Genomic DNA, 22898 nt, shown 5'->3' with positions numbered 1-22898 from the left:
ATGCTGGCTGCAAGGATTCAACCAACGTACTTGACGGATGTTTGCCAATTCGGGTTCAAGAAATGCATCAAAACAAACGAAATGGACCACTGTGCGCATCGGCTTCATGAATGTATTGGGACAAGAAATTTTACTCAACCAGCTTCTATTTCTGTGCCACAAAGGGAGATACAGTTGCCCCTCAATTTCACAGAAAAAGAAAATGAGATCAATCAACTACGATGTAAGAAACAAAAATTCTATGCTACGGTTTTCAATCATGATTGATCATATTAGAATTTTACAAATTAAAAAACCGAAGACAGATCGGTTCATCTGCCGTCACCTCTGCTCCCAGTCTCTAGTCTTGGAATCGGCGAGGAATAAAGCCCTCAATCACTGCGAAGAAATTTGCTTTCAATTGACAAGGTCTCATGATTTCGCTGGAGACGTTTGTCCGTTCGAAAAATACTGCCAAGCAGGATGTCCTTGTCCATTTTATCAGTGCGAGAAAGTAGAAAATGAGCAAACGCTTGTTCCCGTCTGGAATCTGAAGAAAGGGAGAAAAACAAAAGGAAAGTTAACATGTAAGAGAAGATTTTCTTGGGTACGTATCTGTCAACTTCTTGAGTCCCGCATGGTGCGGATTTGATAACAAAGAGAATTATGGGCCGCAGAGCTTCTTTGACAAAGTATCCGATCATTTTTTCGGACTTGCGAGGGTCAGACGACTCAGTCACTTCTAATTTGGTGAATCTAAATGTAACTGATTACTGGGGTCGGCATCGGTCCCTTTTTCCTCATGAATGTTTTCGACTAATTGAAGTAAATAACACGTATAATAAAATATATAAAACAGCAAAAGTCAATCGGAGCCGTCTTTCTCAATGGCGAGCATTATTTAGTCGATGCTGTTGGAGATATGAGGATAGTCAAGGAGACTGGCGGTTATTTGGTTTATATTCCCAATGGACACAGAAGAATGTAAGTTTACGCTAATTGATACTATCAATTTGATAGTTTCTAGTTTTAAATGTATTAATTCTTCTTGTTTAGTGGATTTTTCGTCTTTCACTTTGGATCGTCGATCGGTACTCATCGAATTGAGATTCGCAACGAAGAAAAAGATAGAAAAGTGTTTCCAGTCGTTGTCATCTGATAGCGGTCGAAAAGAGTTCTTTTCTAAAAATCACTTTCTTACAATGAAATTCATTGAATGAATAATGATTTTTGACCCTTCAAAGTCGTCCAACAGGAAGAGACGATAAATGCTATTACTACGCTCCCGATTACAATTTGAACCGATTCGAAGAATCTCAGGGTTACATCGCTAGTAATCATCAAAATGCGAAAGTTTCTTCGATCAGCTTCAAAGGAGTATTATATTTAATGAGTGTCAAGCTGGGTGACAATTTCATCAAGTTGTCGACGACTCTTTCTTTGAACAGAATAAGAAAAGAAGAAGAATTAGAAAAAGGATGGAAAAAAGGCGACTTCAGAGTTCCCGCAGAACTTAGAGACTTGGATCTAGTCCACGTGGTCCCTCTGGAATGGGTTAAAACGTACAATTTTGTGACTCTACTCGAGTCACTCGAGTAGCATCTTTTTTTATCCCCCTAAAGATTGATTTAGACAGGTTTCTTTTAATTCTAGTGACAAGAAGCATTGATCTCTCGAACACTCTTTATTCGGTCCTTTTGGAGGCGGAAGGGAAGTTCCTTACTCTCGGCCGCGAGTGGATAGGTTCGCTTGATAAATATGAAGAAAAATCTGTGTGTTTCTCGAAATTGTTCGCTTCCGATGGCTGGTACACAGATCTATCGGGGTATAACAACGACGAATGCGAATACTTTGCAAATGGAATCGTTAACGACGAGAAGATCTTCATTCAGAACTATGTTTTTGATTTTTCATTTGAAATAAAATTTCATTTCGGCAGGGATCTAATAATTGCCAATTATTAATTGGAATACTGTTCTAAATAAAATAATTTATTTCCCTATACAGACCTAATCGAGCTCGAGTTCGTCCAACAACCATCAAGGAAACAGATGCATGTGACAAGCAATCCTTATTTCGCATTCCACGATGATGTCTTTCCAGCTTTTTCGAAAAATGCCGTCGCCCAGCCGCGATTTCCCCCAAGTTTCGGCAGTTCAACGATCATTCCAGACCATTTCTTTACATCCCTCGCAGAATTGAATCATATTTCAACAAAAGAGATAAAATTGAATCGAGGAGAAAAATTTAAGCTCGATTTTGAAATTCATTTTCCCGAGAGATCCTGTTTTTCCGAAGAAACAAAAATTCTTGAATGTAAATTTTTTGATGAATCTACTTTCTTTACCTTCGGAGTTTTTGAAACTGGGTCTTTATGGATTGCTTCTGATTATTTTGAAGGACGACTACTATAACTGGGAGACCTGAGCGGTAGGTGTGAGCTGGCCTTGAGGGTGGAGAGGAGTGCTGGTTGCGGGCTAGGAGCCCGCTTATATACGAGGCTGCACAGCGCCCCACACCACTCCTCCCCTAAGGTTTTTATGTTTATTGAATGAAATTTTAAGTACAGAATAATAATTTTCAGTAAACATAAAATAATGGATCTTAAAATTAATCTTCTAAATATTTATAAGAGAAGTATAAAAGAACTCAAAATTTAAGGAAATAAGGAGAAATTTAGAAAGGAAATACATAAGAAAGAATACGCGGTGAGTGCAGAAAAGAGAGAGAATCTATTGATGAGAAACAGTAACGCGCGTAAGAGTGATAACAGTAAATGAGCGCGCCGGCGCTCACACGCGCACAAAGAGCAAGAATAAATGAGAAAAGGTATTTTAATAAATTTGAAACTAACATAAGTAAAAACTAAACCGGCTTAATTGCCTAGCTCCGCCTGACGGATGAGCTTTATGAGAAGGTCCCTTCCGAACGAACGTTCAGGACTCAATAGTCCAGGGAAATCTGATCATTTAAATAAATATTTAAAAGATTATTAGAAGAAACAAGCAAGATGGGAAGAAATAAGGAAAATCTATACAAAGCAAAGATCATTGTTAGTAGTTGATATTTTTGTAATTTTTTGAATACTTTGTAATTTTTTTTTTGTTTATGAGAACCGAATCGTAAAAAAAAATTACAGGCTCTTTTTTCTTCAGTTTGCAAGAAAGCACGTCGTTGTCCAAGTTGATTCGTTTTGAAATACTGTTTTTATTGCCTCTCGATTAAACAAAGTTGCAAATCATCATAACCCAATGTTTTCCAACGTGACAAAACAATTATATTAGGTGACGGGCAAAGTTCCGGCCAAATTGTTCGCAGTCACCACGAGTTTCTTCTATAGTTCATTTTTCTTCAGCCCGATATCTTCTGCTTTTATCAAGAACTTGCAAATCGTTCTCTCGGCAGCGTGAAGTCAAGTCTTCATCCAGTGTAGAAACTTTTCTTCACCTTTGATATCGTTTAATTCGGACGTCCTCTCCATGCTGTCGACCTACCGAAGTCCACTATGTTGGCACTTTTCGGGTTTATCCAGGCCTAAGAAGTTTTCCACGACTTCTCCTTGCCATAAGATCACAAAGACCATCAACAAATATAGTCGTCAACAAAGTGACCAAAAGTATATCGTCTGGAAGGCGATTTTTTTCGATTCGATCCACGAATAAAGAGGAATATCACTCCTCAGGATTTGATCATCGTCAAACCAAAGAAATAACTATGTTGATCTTATCTTTCGCTTTTTCAAATGACACCAGCATGTCCACAAACTCGTCTATTCTCAATTGTCTCATAATTCATCGCTTCTTCGTCCATTTTTTCGCTAGCCTCAGTAATCTCATAAGTAATCCAGACTTCACTGTCCATTGCCATAGGTCAACCGATAAAGAATCAGCATTTAGAACAAACAACTTTCGTAATTTGACAGGGTTTTAGTAAAGCTTGCATTTCAAAAACTGTTGATGAGGGAGAACCCATAATCGTCGATAAGAATTTATGAGAACCTAATATCGTCAATTGATGAGTTGCATCGCTGATGAGAACCAAGTGACGTGAAGGTCTTGTCGTCCTTGGGAACTGATAAGTGAAGCATTGACGTCATTGGTTGAGTCGGCTATCAGTTTTGAGAACTGATATCTGTGATTCTGATCGTCATAAAGATCTCACAATTCTTTTCGAGATTCCAGAGTAAATTTTATAAACGAATGACGGGTTATAAAATTTGAGAGTTCCAATAGAAAGTAATTCCAAAGAAAGTTTTGATCCAAAAGGATAAATAAATCCGCTAGCAATTAATTATACGAATCATTGAAAAAGGTATCCAAATAAATTCTCCATAAGAGTCCAAATCGAATAGTTTGTCAAAATAAAATACCAACATGTTTTAAACGTAGAGCAAAGCAGTTCCAAATCGTAAAGCAGCGTCGAATCGTTGAAGTTATTAAAAGCAGCAAAGCATCAAGATAGAATCACCGTTTTTCTCTTTTGGTAGCAGAATATCTCGACAAAAACGGAAAAAAATAAGCTTTTACGGATTTTTGGCTCCTATATCTCCATTAAGGGCAGGTTCAAACATCCCACGACAGTTCACCAGTATAACTGGGAGACCTGAGCGGTAGGTGTGAGCTGGCCTTGAGGGTGGAGAGGAGTGCTGGTTGCGGGCTAGGAGCCCGCTTATATACGAGGCTGCACAGCGCCCCACACCAACTACATTTGCAATCAAACATCACGAAACTGTCGAAGTTGTCACTTCATTTTAGCTCGTCGAGTTCACCTGACTCGTACTTACTTGAAGTTTCTGAGGAACAGTAAAATACAAACTTTTACTTTCGCTTTTAAAAGATTACTGAACCCAAAAAAAGAATTTGAAGAAAAAGAAAACTAACTCGAAAATTAAGATGATTGGCCTTGAAAATATCAAAAACGAGAAACTACGGATTTTTAAATACGATGATCGCGCAGAAATGAAAAATTTTGTTATTTCTTCAGGGAAAGCAATTCTTATTATGGGCGAAAAATTGGCAAAAGCATTTGTGATTTCCTTCAATGGAGAAAGAAAAATAAATGCAGAAATAGCAGCACCAAGAAAGGACTATCTTCGATGGGCTCCTCATGCTCTTGTAAAAAATAACCTCTATATTTTTGATGGAAGGGATAGAAATAAAGTAAGAAAACTAACTTAAAAACGATCTTAACCGCGTGGGACGAATCGTACATTCCAATGTCATTTAAGACTTTAGGGGCCCGGTATTCCAAGACTATAAATTCGATAACTTTGAAATTTTAAATGTGGGTTAGCTCATGCCTTCTTAGTAACTTGTGCAAATTTGGAAGTTTTATCAGGGCTGCACCTGACACGGGATTAAGTCTGGCCTACTCGAGCGCCCGCTGAGATTTTTACTGTAAAAAGGAACCAATTTGTTTGTTTGAGCTATCTGGGCAACTTTTGTCTATATTTTTGATGGAATTTCACCAAGTGCAACTTCTTTCGAGTGAAAAGAGCACGGAAGATGATGGTAAAAATTTTTCACTCTCATACTTACTAAAAAATAATTATTTCTGACGAAACCAAAATATGAATTCTGACATCAGGATATGAAAGAGGACATGAAGATTAGTTATCTATGAAGATCTGAGAAATATCGGACGAGCGGTTCATGAGTTATTCGAGTTTTTGCTTAAATGACATTCGAATGTACGGTTCGTCCCGCGCTCATACGCGGGGATTCGTCCCACGCGGTTAAAATAGTTTTATTCAGATTGCCAAATTAGAAGGATGCGAATGGAGAGAACAATCGACAAGATTGATAAATCCATTTTCGAGTGGCTCTGCAGCACTTTCGAACGGGGGTACTGAATAGGGCCGCCTTGCGCCGCCCTGCCTCGCCCGGTTCGGTAAAAACTGGGTGGCGCAGGGCGGAGCTATTATGTGACTCCCCTTTCGATTGAAAATGGAGAAAAAGCACTAATTTGCTTTGATAGCTTTTATGCCTTTAAATGTGAAATTTTCGATGGAGAATTTTCAATTGACACTTTCACATCGAGTTATAAACACTTGGGCGGTAAACTCGGCGACTACAATGGAAAGCCCACTTCTGTTGGAAGCTATTACAGCAACAAAGTGGAGACTTTGAGTTCTCGGGGCTGGTCCACTTTACCAGATTTTCCTAAAAGGTATTTGAAAAAAAATTTCATTATTCAAATCTTGCTAGTCGAATGTATTTCCATGTATTGATGGGCCTTCCAAGTGGAAGTCTTTTGCTCGCCGGGGGATATGATGGAAATAAATATCAATCAGCAATTTGGCTTCTTGAAAACGATGTTTGGAGACAGATCGGCGATCTTCAAAACGTAAATTTCAAAAATATAATAATTCAAGAAATCTGATTTCAATTAAGGCTGACTATTCTGCATCTGCAATAATGATCGAAAATTCAATTTTCATCATCTCAGGCTACCGAAGTCCACACGCCATTGAACGGCTCGATTTTAAAGGAGATCGATTGACGAATCAACAAGGAGGTACCGGAAGGTGAGTAGGGCATATATAGGCCAAGATTGAAAAAGATAACAGCTGGGCGCACATGCACAGAGATCAATCGTTACCTAGTGGTAAAGGGAACATTCGTGAAAAATATCCGTTTCGAGATGCAGAAATCCCTTCGAACTTTTCAAGAGCTAATCATTCCTAATAAAACTTTCACTGAAGATAAAAAAACCTAGTCGAATTTTCAATTATTCGACAATTATTTTCGCAGATGTGCTGCCTCTGCGGGAGGGAGTTGGCGGTGGTCACGTTGCATCTCCCTGCCTCGGCTTGGCGCCTTCACCCACCGATGGATGGTGGATCCTTGGTGTCTGTCGAAGACTTCAACTCGAAGTGACAATGAAATATTTGAATCTTCAACGTTTTTAATCAGTAAAAGAAAGTTAAATGAAGTTCCTTTCATTTTTCTTGGAGATCTCCAAACGGAATAGAGTCAAAAGAGAAGAACTCAGAAAATGTACAATCCAATCGATAATTGAAATTCCTAATTAAAAGTTCCATTAGGAATGATTAGCTCTTTAAAAGTTCGAGGGGATTTCTGCATCTCGAAACGGATATTTTTCACGAATGCCCTGCTCGATGCCCTGCTGAAGCTGATTTACAGTGTAGATTACAGTTCCCAACAAGTCATCGGAAACAGTGTTTACAGCTCTATCCCTGTTCTTTTGAAGTTCCTGCTGGCTTTTGCGTCTAAAATGCGACTGATCAAGATCTCAATCAAAAGCATTTTTTACAAAACTTTCATTCTTGTTTCTAGTCTTATTTTCTAATAAACATTCTTAAAATCTTCTTTTATTTTTCTTTCAAGCTTTTATTGTCCTGATATTTTTGTCTTGTATGATTGTTTATTTTAAATTCAAAACGCAAGGAATTCTCGAAAGCAGCTCCTTTTGTCAAAGCAGCGCGTTTTAAAGCGTTATAAAGAATAAAAACTTAATCCAAGAATCTCGATTACTGAGAAATAACGCCAAATTTATCATTCATCGTAATCATGATGCTGCCTTAGACCCGTGTTATTTGTGATAATAACTTATTATGTAGTTGACGAGTTGCGAAAAGATTACTTTGTTTTATCATTTTATTACTTAGTCTTGCACCGAAAACGATTACACGATTTATTGCGGGTTCATTTAAATTTTACGAGCAGGAGCGATTTTCCGTGATTATTTTCCTTTATTAAACTAAAAACATCGATTTTTGAAAGTCAGAAGATGATCTTTTTTCGAAGAAATGATGTCCATTTTTGATAACATGGAATTGTCTCGAATTGAAGACCCGGCGACCCGGAACACGAGATAATATCAAACAGATAAGAAAGCGGAGTTTGATCTGGCGCCCTCTAAAATCTAAACTTTCCATTTTCAACGAAAGAAAGAGACATTAGCATTAAAAAGCCATGCCTTCCCTGGGAGAGAAAATTTTACGGCTTTCTTTTCTTTCGATAGTGCATGGCACTCTTCAAGCACCAAAACTCGAACCACCAGATCCAGTCGTCAGAGATGGAGACACTGTTCAATTTTGGGTACGTATAAGAAAATATTTCAAAAATGTTAAATACAAATTCAAGCCCTCATTCTCGTAGAAATAATTTTCTAGGGCTCAAATCTCGAATTGCTTGGAGAATACAATGAAGACAGAGAATTTGTTTTGCATGAAAGTGTCGAGATATTTTTCAATCCGGCCGAGGAAGACTTTGAGGATCCGCCAAAATGTGAAGATCTGACGATTGAGGAGAATGATCCTTTGTATCCGCAGCGAGAAGGATTGGACTATCCTTACTTCCTGCAATGCACAGCTACTGGAATCAAAGAAGGTGTGGATTACGAACTGCGAATTTCGTACGCCATTCTTGGTGTTCCGGCTTACGAGCCTTGTAAAGTCGAGGAAGCATTGCTCGAAATGGACAAGAAACGGACGATGGCTCCACGAGAGAACAACGGCGTCTCCACTTGCTACACAATCTGTGGTATCAGCGCGGAAGAATTAACAAGAGAAGAGCTATTGGCCGACATTCGTTCACAAAACGACGAGGACGGAGCAAGAAAACGGCGCGCTGGAGCCCCAAGTGTAACGAGAGTGATTCCAAACAAAGGTTCCATCCTCGGAGGACAGCTGATCACCGTCGTAGGATGGAATCTAGTATCAAGCAAACTCAATATCCCTGGCGCCATCGCCGATGAAAGCTCGCCAGATGGCGACGATTTCGTTCTTTGGTTCGAAATGGCCGGAGAATCTCCCAAATTCTGCGAATTCGATCGACAGTTGACGCTTTTGTCAAGACAAGTGGGTAACCAAGATCACCCTTCGCTCGTTTGCCGGACGCCCGCTGTTCATCGAGAAGGAACTTGGAAGGTAAAACTTGTCATCGACGGGGGAGAAATCATAGAAGGGTGGGATTTTACATTCACAGTCTTCTGGGGACCCGAGATTTTCTGGGCGACTCCTTACTTTTCGTCGCCAGCTGCGCATCCTCAAGAACAATACCTCGAGGAACGAACATTTTGGTCGATGTGGATAGATCTTGACACGGACAACGACGGAGATGAGGACGAACGCTTCTCCTCGCATCACAGACACAGAAAACTCTACTTAGCGGGAGCTTGTCGTTCCCCAGTTGATTGGGAAATTTTCGACAAAAACAACAACGAAACATTTGTACAGTCGATTAATTTCAACTCCGATGGCCTCCCACATGCGCAAACTTTCAACTTGAAAGAAGGATTCCACTGCTCTGACAGCGCTCAAACGCAAACACTGGGCGAAATCGAAATGTGCCCAGATGTCAAAATCCGCTACCTTTGCGCGGAAAACGCGATCGACTTCCAAGGACGACTCCGCACAGTGAATTTCAATGCAGTCGACGACGGAAATGAGGAAGATCCGAACAGGATATTTTTTCAGCCTCGATTCATCTCTGAAGATGGACTCAACATGGGCGAATGTGAGTTGTCGATCAAGAAGGATGAGTCGCTGGAAATCGAACTCTTCCGGGAAATGACCCACAATATTAATGGAATTTTGAGATGTCTCGCTAGAGTAGAAGAGCCTGGTCAATACAACTTTACTTTCACGACACAAAACGAAGGAGCCTCCGTTACCTCGGAGGATTTTATTCACGTGCTTGGTAATGACAACCTCGATCCTTTCAACTTCGAAGTTTATCCGATGATTCGTTCTGTTTCACCAAATGTCGGATCGGCAGAAGGCGGCACTGTAATAACCATCACCGGAACCGGATTTTCGAGCACGCTTGGAGAAACAACCGTTGAACTTGGTGGAAAATCCTGCGAAATTCTCACTCACACTTCAACAGAGATTACTTGCGTGACGAAAAAAGTTGAGACTCACAGGCGAAAGTTCAATTGGAGCCCATTATCTGGCGACGCGAACGACTGTCCGGGAAATGACATCTTTGATAGCCACTTCACTCCCACTCAATCAGCTTGTAGACTGCACTGTGAAGAACTGGCCACTTGCACGCACTACATTTATGATCCCCTTGACGGATCGTGCTTTCCGAAAATGGGTTCAACTGACAACTGTGGCAAATACGAAGATCGAGACCATCTGGTTGGGGAGATGGCACTTGACATGGACACAACAAACGCAGTCAAAACAACTCGTTGCATTTGGGGCAAAGGAGTTGGCTATCAAGGAACTCTCGCTGTGGACAAAAACGGGGACGACTGTCAACAAGGCACATTTTGCAGAAATGAAGATGGTCTCTTCGCCACTCCTAGCTGCAACTCAACTGCTTCCAATACAATCGTTGAGTGTGAAATTATAAGTTGTGAGCGCGTTGGAGAATTTGCCGGAAGCAGAGGATCTTCAGTAAGATATGTCGATGACCGAGATGCTTACACCTATGGACACGAGGCTTTCAATCGTGAATACGAGCCGGCTAACTTCGAAATAATCGACTCGTCATATTTTTCAGGCTCCGAGAGAACAAAATGGAGTGGCCAATTCAACCGTGATCATTATTCTGCTCGAAGCCAATTCTTCTTCCTCGTCCCTCGCACCGGTTGGTACAGAATGATTTTCTCGCACGATGCTCACGCGAGACTTCTGAGATTCAACAAGGACGGGTCTTACGAAACCCTTTATAATTACGAATCTTGGAGCAGCTTTTTGACTATACCGCACGAGGTCATGAGCAGCAAACGAAAGACTTGTTCATGGAGAAAGGAAGCGAAGAATTGTTTGAATTTAGTTTTAACGAGATTCATGGATACGATCATGCTTCCATCGGCTTACAGTGGCTCGGCGATTTCCAGAATGGGCGATACGAGGATGACACTCAAACGAGGCTTGGTTACTTCTTGGCGCACTCTCGTCGTGGCTACACATTGACTGGAAGTCACAACATCAGTGAGGCAGTTTGTTCTCATGTTTCAACAAGAGTATCTTTCGGCATTGACGACGGGGAGACCTCCTATTCTTTTGACCATTCTCAATCTGCTTCAATAGTCCAATCTGAACTGCGAAGCCAGTGGCCTCATCTTCAGAGAATAAACTTAGAAGTCACCAAAACTGGCGACTGTATGAATGGCTACTACTTTGACTTCAAAGGTCTTGATAGAGGCAATCTTGGTCAGCTGAAGGCCGAGCATTCGCTATCAGTAGAATTCGTGGAACGCAATCCAGATGCCGCAGCAGCGTTCTCTGTGATCAATGATGACTTTTGGCAGGGCGGTCCTTATCAATCAACAATTCAAGGATCAATGATGGCCATTCCTCAAAGAGTTCCAGAAGTAGTTGTCATCGCGAATCGCCAAAGATCTAAGTGTAGTGCTCACTACCGGCAAGAAATGCACCCTGACACATGGACTGACAACATGCTTTATGGATGCTCATTTACTTTCTCAGAAGATCACACTCCTGTTGTCTACGCAACTTCAGTCGGCGAGGAGGACGTGATCGCTGAAGGAGATACAATCACTGTAGATGTGATTTTCCCGGCAACAACTGGAGTATCTGCTGAAAGCTATATTGAAATAGGTGGAAGCAGATGCGAAATAATCTCGCATGAAGAAGTCATCCCCTTTGTTGCCACGAGATTGACCGTGACTGTTGGTCCTGTTCCAGGTAGAGAAAACCTAGTTTTATTCAAAGACCCATCTTCTGGAAGCGCGAAGTCTGACGTCAAAGTTAAATCTTTACTCACGATTTCTTCGTACTCGCCTCAGTCCGGCTCGATATTTGGTGGTTCAATCGTCTCTGTGACTGGAATTGGATTTTATGAGGGACTTGTCATTGAAGTTTTCGATACTCTTCAAGAATGTATCGCGATTCCTGGAGAAGTTTCTTACATTGAAATGAAATGCATTACGCTGCCTGTTGAAGACTCGAACAGAAAACGCCGCCAGACTGCGAGCGATTCCACGCCTACAGTCACTGGATTGTCGCGAACAAAAGTGTCTGTTCTTGGTGGAGACATCGTGGTTATTACTGGAACTGGATTCGGTTCAGAAGTGAACGGATCAAGAGTAGACGTTCAGGGACTTTTCTCAGAAAACCATTGCCTTACTGATTCTAAATACGCACATCGCGGTTGTTTGGGTTTTCGAACAGCAAATTCTGGTGACTGGACAATCACAAGCTGGTCTGACACGGAAATTGTAGCAGTTACAGTTATGCTCGATCAAGGGCCTTATGAATTGCAAATAACATCTGCAGAAAACGGTTTCTCGAACAAAGTCAACTTCGAGTACGCAGTCGAAGTAACTGGCGTCTATCCGCGCTATTCATCCCTTGCTGGTGGCCGAATCATCACAATTTCGGGCTTTGGCTTCGCTACAGACTCAATTACTCCAAACAGTAAGCTCAACGAAGAAACAACTGTCGAGATCTTTGCTGTCGGCGGGCTCTCAGGTGGCGATCGAAATCAGTGCAACGTCAAGGAAGTATTCGCGGATAAAATTGTTTGCGAAACAGGGTACGCAATAAACGAGCCAATTTCGATGAGCACAGGAAGCAACTTCGAAACAGTAAGAATCAAAGCTGGCGAAGCTGTTCGCTTCAAATGGTCATTCACGGTTAACGGGTACGCACCAAGGATGCAATTTCAAGAATGCGATGTGCCGAATTGTGATGAAGCTTCCTCAGACGATAAAATCTGGAGTCCACTGATAATAGAATCGACGGGAGATTTTCTCCGCCTCTTTACAGAGCCCGGGACTTATCATTATTCGACCGGATACATTGACAACGCCTGGAGCACCTGGCTAAATGGAGTAGTAATTGTCGAAGAAGCTGTCGAGCGACCTGAATGGTTAGAAGTCATTTTCACAGACAGCTTCTCTGATCGACAATGGGGCGAAGTGAATGAGAAATGGCCACATATCGCGGCGCATATTGGCACTCCTCCTGTTCTTGATGGTTCTGATGACGGAGCATCTGAGCTCGGCGCTTGTAGCGTGACGACGACAAACAGTGCCTCATCATTTGACGGTGCATTGGAAAAGCACTCGATCATTTATTCCTGGGCGTTTACACCTGTGGTAGACCAGTGGGTGGCGAATGGGCCGTCGACTCCATTTATGGAGGCAAATTTGACGATAACGAATTTCGAGACATCCGGAGATTGTACAACACAGGCGCACTTTACTGCTTCTCAACGATTGGGCAATGCAATTTATCCGAAAAACAACTTCTACAAAGCGTCAGAAGGTATCAGTGGCACATACGCAATCGAACACAACAATGTGATGGACCCGTTAGTGCAGTACCAATTCGATTTTGTCCTAGCTGGGCGTGGACGAGCTTACTACAATAGCTATGATGGTTCAAAAAGTTTCAAAATTAAGCCTGTTACAACAGCTGTCAGTGCAACTTCAGTCGGTGTTAAAGGAGGCTGGCAATTAACGATGACTGGTGCTGGATTTATCGCTCAAGACAAAAATCTTCTCGAAACTGACGATGTTATTTCTGTTGAAACAGAAGTTCATCTTGGAAAGGACCCTGCCTATCGTTGTGATATATTGTCCCTGACCTACACTGAAATAATTTGTCAGGCTCCTGAAATGTGGGGAGAGATCGCTGATAGACAAGTGAACTTGGCGATCTTTTTTCGTCATGACAATGATTTCTACAATGTTGACAATTCCTTCGACATCGATGAGATCCCAGTTTATGCCAGTTTGTCCGCTACTCCTCAAATCACATCGTTCACACCCGCCTCTGGAATCAGTCACGACACTTCCCAAATAACATTCAACGGGGTCAATTTGGATGGTGCTCAAATAACAATCGATGGGCAAATGGTAAGTGGGTGCTCAGGAAACACCAATTCTCAAACATGCGATGCTCCTATTCTTGCTGCCGGCTCGTACTCAATAAGCGGAACTGCTGATGATGGAATAATCTATGTGGCACCACTTGTCAGAGTCAATGCTCTCTTTGTTGCTGAATCAATAACTCCAACTTCCGGATCGGTTAACGGCGGGCAGCATGTCACAGTCTCCGGATATGGTTGGTCCGAAGATATTTCAATAACTGTTACACAAAGTGGAGGAATCATATGCTCTCGATGTCCAATTATTTCTATTGGCGATAAATTGGTCTTTTCAATGCCTTCTGGTAGAATAACAGGCGCTGCCTCGATAGAAATTGAACATGAGTTTATTGATCACGATTCGTTCAAATTTGACTTTACTTTCGTCGAAGTTGGCAACGAGAGCCCGACGACTTTCTCTGACGTGAGTGATCTCTCCGCTGGCGACTCAATTTCTCTTGAGCTGCCAACTGGAACATGTTCTAGCTCACTTCGAGTTGATCTGGTATTGAACATGAGTCCTTGCGCGGAAGGAGTTCACAACTGTCATTATGCAGCTGAATGCGTGCCAAATCTCGATGGAATCCAATATAGTTGCGTTTGCCAGGGAATCTATCGCGGAGATGGTTTCTCATGTTCTAAGTTTGAAATAAAAGATCCACAGGAACTGAGCGCAGTCGCGGAAAGCAACTGTTTTGCTGAGGGAGAAAACTTTCTTTGGAATCTTGCGAAATTCGAGTCCGTGGAAGAAATAACAAATGTTCTTTCTACCGAGAGCGGGAATATTTTCTTGAACATAAAATACTCGGCGACTGACAACTCGCTCACTCACGACTTAGACGGCACTGCGGTTGCATGGACAGACCAGGTCACTTTCCCATCTGTAGATTCCTGTCTTGTTTACCATGTAGGTTCCGCGCAGCTGAAATTTGTTCCTTGCTCAAATACTCATCAAATCGTGTGCGAGTCTTACGATGAACAAGATTGCTTTTCAGACAGAGGACAGTACTATAGGGGCGATCTCGTTCATTCTGAAGGTCATGATTGCGTCAACTGGGCAGAAGTGCCTTCGATTCCAGGATCAACCTCAGAAGCCAATTTGGATCTTGCTGGAAACTCGTGCCGTAATCCCGACTTCCGAAGTCAAGGACCTTTCTGTTATATTTCAACTGAAGTCGAACAAGGCCAAAGTGAGCCCGCATGGATCCAGTGTGCTGTGCCGAATTGCGCGATGAAGGATCAGCAAATCTGTCAAGTTGTCACAGAGAGTGGCGCTATAATCGGCCGAACGTTAGATTCATTTGTCCTTCAATCTAATCATGATAGCTTTGAACAGAACCGAAAAAACACTCAACTTGGTTTCGCTGAATTCGCCGACGGTGTCGCGATTTTCAAGCACGCCAACAACAAAAACCAAGACAGCGATTATGAGTGTTTTGAAATCGAAGATGGAGACCCTAATGCTGATAACCTACCAGTAATTGTAGTAAATCGCCAACTTGCTGATTGCGCTCGCTGGCAAAAACACCTGCAGCTTGACGGACGTTATCGCTTGAGTCAGAGCAATTACTACCTTCGAGAAAACTTTTCTCATGATAAATTCTATGGACAAATTCTAACTGGCCTTTTGTATGATGATGCAACACTTTCGGGGATAAATTTCGACCTTCAATGCGGCAACCCAGGACACCACAAAGAATCTGGTGTCAATCCAGTCGAGATTTTCCACGAGCTTTCTGGTTCTTGTTCCGGCGATTCTTTGACAGTCATCATGCCTTCGGTTTCAGCTGGTTCTTACAGTCTTCGGGTAAGAGATTCAGCCACGGGATATTTCTCTGGAAAGGTGGATGTTGATTTTTCTCTTTCTCTCGATACAGTTTCGCCTGCGTCTATTGGTCAGTCTGGAGGACAACCGATAACTCTTTTCGGCGCCGGGTTTAGTGCTGAAAACTCCGCTGTTCTTGTCGACGGAATCGACTGCTTAATTCAAGCAGTCAACGCTGAAGGAACCCAGATGACCTGCATTTTCGAAGATCTTGATCATGTTACGCAATCTGGAATCGTTGTTGTTCGACTCTCAGTAACTGATAAATCGACGGGTTCTATCATTTCTGCAGAAGCGAGCATTTACGTCGATATAACCAAGACTCCCCTTATTTCTGGTTTCAGCCCCACTAAAGGCGGTTCAGCTGGTGGCACTAGAATCACATTTACTGGCTCAAACTTAGATGCAGGTGAAGACGCCCTTGTCTCAATTCATGGTATCGTCTGCATAACTCTTTCGAGAACTTTCTCGGAGCTTATTTGTGAGACGGAAGCTTACAGTGGCCTCAACATACCAGTTCAGCCAAAGATTGAATTCGTTAATTTTGGCAACGGTGTTTTCAGCTCCGACGATCTAAAATTCTGGTACGTCGACAGATGGTCGAGCACGTTTACTTGGGGTTGCACAGATGGCAGTTGCAAACCGATGGCAGGCGACATTGTCGTCATTCCTGAAGGAAAAGTGATTCTGCTTGATGAATCGACGCCTATTCTTGCTGTTCTGATTGTTGACGGAGGAACTGTTATTTGGGACCGAGTTCACGGCATCGAGCTCAAGACAGAATACGCAGTCGTGACAAATGGTGGACACTTTGAAATCGGAACCGAAGACGAACCTTTCTGCGATCCAACTGGTGACCGTTCAATTCCCTTTGACGCAACAATTACGATGTATGGCCATCAACGGTCTGTCGAGCTCCCGATCTACGGCGCTAAGGTGTTCGCAGTTCGCCGTGGAACGATCGACCTCCATGGTTGCCGCGTTCACACTTCATGGACTCATATGGATGAAACTGCTGAGGTCGGTGACGACACAATTAAGTTAACTCATCCTGTCGCAAACGATTGGGTTGCAGGAGATCAAGTTATCATCGCAACAACTGGTGACCGGATGCATCTTCATCATTCCGAAACTGCTTATATTTCAGCAGTGAGTGCTGACGGCTACACATTGACTTTGAATGATACTCTAAAATACCGCCACATGGCCGAGTGCTCAGATGGTTTTGACTGGGCGGGAACAATCTGCCAAAGAGCTGAAGTTGGTCTTTTGTCGAAGAATGTGCTTTTCCAGGGAAATCGAAACTTAGACTGGGTCGAGGAGCTGGACGAATGTGAGCTTGGAATCGGAACCGCTTTCGACAAAATTAATAGCACCCAGACTTGCTTTCAGAACAGATATGGACACGAAGTCGGCTCTGATCAGCTCGGAGGGCATTTATTTATGCATATGGTCGATTCCGCTCGAATCGAATTCGTCGAGTTCAATTTCGTCGGACAAGCTTTCCGGTTAGGCCGATATCCAATTCATTTCCATATGACAGGTGACTTGGTTGATACGAATACTTATGCTCGAGGCAATAGCGTTCACGAAAGCTTCAATCGAGCTGTGACAATGCACGGAGTTCACAATCTTCTTGTTGAACACAATGTTGCTTTTAACGTCATGGGTTTAACGTTTTTCCTGGAAGATGGCATCGAAGAAGACAATATTGTGCAGTACAATTTAGCAGTGATGACTAAAAAATCCTCTTCTCTTTTGAATATTGATGCTATTCCTTCGTCCTTCTGGATGCCGAATCCGAACAACATCATCCGCCACAACGCTGTAGCTGGCTCTACCCACTTCGGCTACTGGTATAACTCGCCAAAACATCCGACTGGCCCATCTGCAACAAATACAATTTGCTGCAAGAACCGCCCTCTCGGGGAATTCTGGAATAACACAGTCCACTCTTCTGGGAAATACGGCCTTTGGGTCTTTGTCGACCTTACTCCGACTGGACCGAACGGCGATTGTGGAGAAAGTGCTCCTAAAGCGCTTAAAATTGGTGAGATTCCAGAAAATGCAATAATGCCCGAAGGGGTCGACAGAAACTCTGTTTACGGACTCCACACTTGGAATAACGAGCGAGGAGCTGAAATCACCACCGGTGGTGCCATCCAGTTCCACAATTTTATCGCATCTGATAACTTCATTTCCAACCTTGCTGGTAAGGAATCGTACCTCTCTTCATTCGGCGTTTGTCCAGGCGTCGACTGCCCTGGAAATGTTCAAGCATTCGTTCGTTCGATTGTGATCGGAAGCATGAAACATGATCCACACGTGAATAGCTGTGGTTCCATGGGAATCGAAACTCCATGGATGGAGTTTGCCTTCACAGTCCATGACATTCATTTTTTCAACTTTGATGAGCCCGGTCCATCAAAGCCAGGAACTTTCAATGGCTACTGTACAGCTGTCAACCCTTGCTATGGCTCCGATACATTCGAATGTGCTGCTCTAACCTGGTACACAAATGTTCGTTGGACGAATTCACCAAGAAAACTGACAACTCAGTGGGAGCACGAGTACGCCATTCGTGACATCGATGGATCATTTACTGAAAATGGCGGCGAAGAAGTCTACGTCGTGCCTCATTCGGATGCATACGACCCGAATCATTGCACCTCTGTTTGGCCAGGACCTGAGGGAGTCAACGCAAAGTCGATATTATACCCTATTCAAGTCTGTCCATACGCCGGCGGAAAATTCAAACCACACAGGTTTCCGTTCCATGGGGTTTATCCTAAGTCAATAGAAGGCGCTCAAGGTCGTGTCGTTTCGCCTTATGGCGTTGCTTATTCTCCTTACCGAGTCTGCAGACCGATCGAAAAAGGATGGATGATGCTACTCAATCAAGGCCAAGAGCATATTCTTTCTTTCGAAGGATTCGAGTACATCACCAACATAACTTATTCGGCTGAAATGTTGTTTTTAGAGAAGAATGATTACCTCCATATTGCGCACGAGTTCCATCAGCGCATTGACTACACTAACCTTGGCGTTAAACTCGACGAAATTCCTTCGATCACAAATGAGAGTCACAACAATCTCGATTATCACATTACATCGGACGAAGAATTCCTTACGACGAAGCGATACAAACTGACTTACATGCTTAGGGGTCTGAAGAATCCAATAATTTCTAGCACGAAAGGAATTTACCCGGATAAATATGAAGTAGACGCCTATGGCGATGGAACTCATGGCCGAACGGCGGAATGGTCGCTGAAGATGTACAAGTGTTTCTATCCTCAATGCGAAGAACCAACTACAACAGTCCAGCCGCCGACAACAACAACGACTGAAGCCACGATTGAATGCATGATCGGTGAGCCCGGCTGCGAAGAGACATTTACAGTTCCAGGATGGGACGGTAACAACGAGACGAACGTATTTATCGGCGAGAAGCGAAAGGTCAGGCTTTCATCAATTCCTGACGATCTCCGAGATCCGGAAAGGCCGAATGTTCTCAAAGCAACTAAACTTTTAGTTGATGGAGAGCTCATTATTGAAAATATTGAGGATGATATTGAAATTGAAGTTGAGTCGATTATTGTTAATACTGGAATTTCGGAAACGACCTGGGGCAAATCTCGCCGACGTCGAGATTTGATCGATCAGAACATCGGAAAACTAGTCATCGGAACTGCCGAAAACCCGGTTCCCTGCGACAAAAAAGTAACGATCCGTCTCATGGCTAACTATACTGAAGCAGAAGAGTTCGGAGCACTTGGAAACTCAATTCCTATCGGAGCCAAAGCAATTGGCGGGTATGGTTCACTTGAAATGCACGGCTGTCCGAGAGACAAAACCTGGACGTATCTTGCAACAACAGTCCAACCTGGCGAAAACACAATAACACTGAGTGAAGACGCCGACTGGAAGATTGGTGAAGAAATTGCAATCGCATCTAGCAATTTCGATCAAAGAGAAGTCGAGTTTTTTTCAATAACTGCAAAACAAGCAAGAACTTACACACTGAATCAGACTGCGCAGTTTCGTCACTTCGGAATCGAGACAAATCTGGAAGATGCGGATGGATATCACCTCGGTACTCCCGTCATGCTTCTGACGAGAAATATCATCATTGATGGCAGTGACGGTGCTAACGCTGTGCTCGGAGGACGAGTCCTCGTCGCCAGCACTGTTGAAAAAACAGAGAAGGACACCATTTTCCGATCTGGCTATGGACAGTTCAGCTACGTCCAATTCAAACAAATGGGGCAGTACGGCTACACCAACGAAGAGGACTCGCGATTCCAGCTCTTGTTTTACAATGTCGACCCCACTGCAAGTGGAGATCGAAAGCAATCATACGTTCGCGGTTGTTCCTTCTTCCATGGCCTTAATACTGCTATCGGTTCCGGAATAGACGTTCACGGTCTAGAAATGAAAGACAACGTCATCGTTGGCGCACCTGAAGATGGTATCCGCGTTTTAGGAAACGATGCTGTTGTCGAAAACAACGCCATCGCTTCTATTTGGGACCGATCTGTTTATGCTTACGTAAACGGCTTAAATTCAGAACTTGATACATCCTTGATTCCAGCTGGAATTGATTTCAAAGACGCTCAGAGGTTGACGATGAAAAATAACCATATTGCAGGTGTTATGGGTCCTTGCTACCATGGTGTTGGTGAGAGTTGCATTGGCGATCTCGAAGAATGCACTGCCGATGTCTACGAGAGCGATCCAAACGTTTTCGGAAATGTTGGCAGCGGATGTATTGTTGGCTATTACATTCTGAAGCAGGAACTATACCGATGCCAAAAAGTATCAGGATTCTTCATTCATCATGCAACCACTGCGGTTTACTTTCAATCAAAGACACAGCGGCAAGTGGTTTCTGACAATGTATTAGTCGACAATTCTAACGCGCTTTACACTGTCCACGCAGGACCGGATGCTACAGCATGGAAATTCGACCCAAAAGCATCAATAACTTATAAAAATAACATTATTATCGGCCGATCAGAGCATTGGGAATGCGATGTCGACAATGAAGTTTCACAAATTGGCAACATGCACGAAACGTTCTTTCCAGGAACGAGCAGTCCACGTGACCATGCTGCTATCGTCGGAAGCGACTTCTTGGTTGGCCACAATAGATGGCCAGGAAAACCGATGTACAAAGCGTTTGTGAAGATTCCAGCAATCTACGGACGAACATGTGTCTTGGCAAATGCTTTTACTAAATTTAATGGAAGATGTGGCGATAAGGATGTTATTTTCAGTGCGAACCGAGAAATGGAAGACTATTCGCACCCGACTTATTTCAAACAGGGAAATACTTTCGACAGTAATGTGGCTACACTGAGCAAAGTCGCAAAGTTCTTTAGACCAAAAACTCGCTATGTCAACATCGGATCCTGTGGCGATCTTCATTGCGATGGCCACAAGAAACAACTTGTTATCGATGAAACTGGCGACCTTCTCGGCAGTCCGGGCTTCCTCCACTCCGAGGCTGAATATGCATGGGAAGGAGTCACCAGAAATGGAACGACGTACACTGACACTCGTCCTGGACTGGGAGATTACCGAATTCCGAAAGGCATGTTGACAACTCTCGACGGCCAGAAACTCACCGTTGAAGAGTATGCGCCAGAAAAGGGAGTCATTCGTGATGAAAACTGCGTTTACGATGCTTCCATTCCAGCGTGGCATTGCACAGACTCGCTGAAAATGATAATGATGAATTTCCAATTCATGGACGTGGATCACATGGTCCGAAGAATAGCGCCCTTGGCAATTCGATCCGACACGGGCTACATTGACATCGTCAACGGGCCAGCAGATCACTCTAATTGCATTGGCTATGCTTGTATGATTCGCTTGAGCACTTTTTGGACTCACCAAGCCTGTGGCCATCAGTACGACTATTCCTTCACTTCAACGATTCCGAAGCGAATGAACTTCCATTTGCCGGACTACAATGATCAGAAGTGCAAGATTCATGTGAGGTTCATTACGCTGAAGCCGAATAGATTGGACCTCAAGCAAGACGGCATCTATATGATTCCAACTAACGCACACTACGTTGGCGACGAAATCCAGTGGGATCGACCTCGAAGAGAAATTCATCTTCCTTCTCTTGACGGGCCTCACAGCGAGCCGGGATCAAATTTTTCGATCGACAAGAGCAAGCTATCCACATGATTCTCGAGACAGGTCACATCTACGGACTTCAGCTCAAGTCAACGCTGATTCTCGAGTTGGACGTAACGACTCAGTTGACAGACGACGAGTTCTACGACAATGGTAACATTGCTATTAACATTGCCGCCCTTCTAGGAATTTCACCGAGTCGAGTGAAAATTGTAAATGTCATTCGTGAAACTTCTGAGGAGCGAAGAAAACGACGAGAATCATCTGGTCTGCATTTCTTTGGCAACCCGCGCCTTCGTCGAGCTGGCAATTCAGAAAGCTCCTCTATTCAGTTTGAAATTGCAAGCAATGATGAAAGGCCAGAAGATGGCGACAACGAGCTTGATGAAGAAGATTTGGAAAAAGAGGAGGCTGAGATCGCTGCACTGAATGATCTTGGCGCCCTATTAGCCAAAAAATCACTCGAAGAAGGAAATCCTCTTGGAGCGGCTGTAGCAGCAGCAGTCGTCGATCAGGATTCAAGCGTTTCTGTTGGCGAGGTGGCTGTTGGCATGGCTGATCCACCAACACTCAGTGAAGATCTCCCAGAGTGGTTTGATGCGGACAACCCAGTCGGTGAAAGCATCATTGACAAACTCGGCCTAGACGAAGGGACAATTGAATTGGACGAATCAGGAGACATCGACCTTGATTCCCTTCGTGATCAGATTTTGGCTGTTTCAGACGGTGAAATCGACTTGGAAACAGCAAAGACTGCGGAAGAAAAAGCGAATGAAAAACAAGCGGCCAAAGACACTGCAGCCGAGCCTATTGTCTACAAGGTGCCAACTACGCTTATTCTGGATCAAGAACCGACCGGACTCCAGGTCGAGCAAAATGATATAAAATCTTTCGTTTTGCACGTTCTCGATCAGAATGGAGAAATGATGACTGTTGTAGGATTCCCTCTCAATCCAGCTACTTGCCTTGTTTCCTTAAAAGACGGAGAGACAGGAGAAATAACTGGAGTCGACAGAGTTCCCTTTGTACCTGGAACTGGCTTCGCTACTTTTGATGCTTTCCAAGTAAACAACACCGACAAATCGGTGGAGTTTCAGTTCAGCATCGAGTTCCCTGCTGATTTTGAT

At 43.2% G+C, this 22898-nt stretch overlaps 1 protein-coding gene across 1 annotated transcript; it reads left to right on the top strand.

The window, feature by feature from the left end:
- The first annotated feature begins 10565 nt into the window (after positions 1-10565).
- LOC145706816 (fibrocystin-L-like) lies at positions 10566-21944 on the top strand. Its single transcript, XM_081784298.1, has one exon. The coding sequence runs from the start codon at positions 10699-10701 to the stop codon at positions 21820-21822; it is 11124 nt and encodes a 3707-aa protein (XP_081640424.1). The 5' UTR covers positions 10566-10698; the 3' UTR covers positions 21823-21944.
- Positions 21945-22898: the final 954 nt, after the last annotated feature.

The sequence above is a fragment of the Oikopleura dioica genome, chromosome 1 (assembly GCF_907165135.1).
Source record: "Oikopleura dioica chromosome 1, OKI2018_I68_1.0, whole genome shotgun sequence".
NCBI classification, from domain to species: domain Eukaryota; kingdom Metazoa; phylum Chordata; class Appendicularia; order Copelata; family Oikopleuridae; genus Oikopleura; species Oikopleura dioica.
The sequence above is the reverse complement of the archived record's forward strand: the minus strand, read 5'-3'. Positions and strand labels throughout refer to the sequence as shown.

Excerpts from the sequence above, each read along its gene's own strand:
- LOC145706816 (XM_081784298.1), top strand. The coding sequence starts at position 10,699 with ATGGAGAAAGGAAGCGAAGAATTGTTTGAATTTAGTTTTAACGAGATT.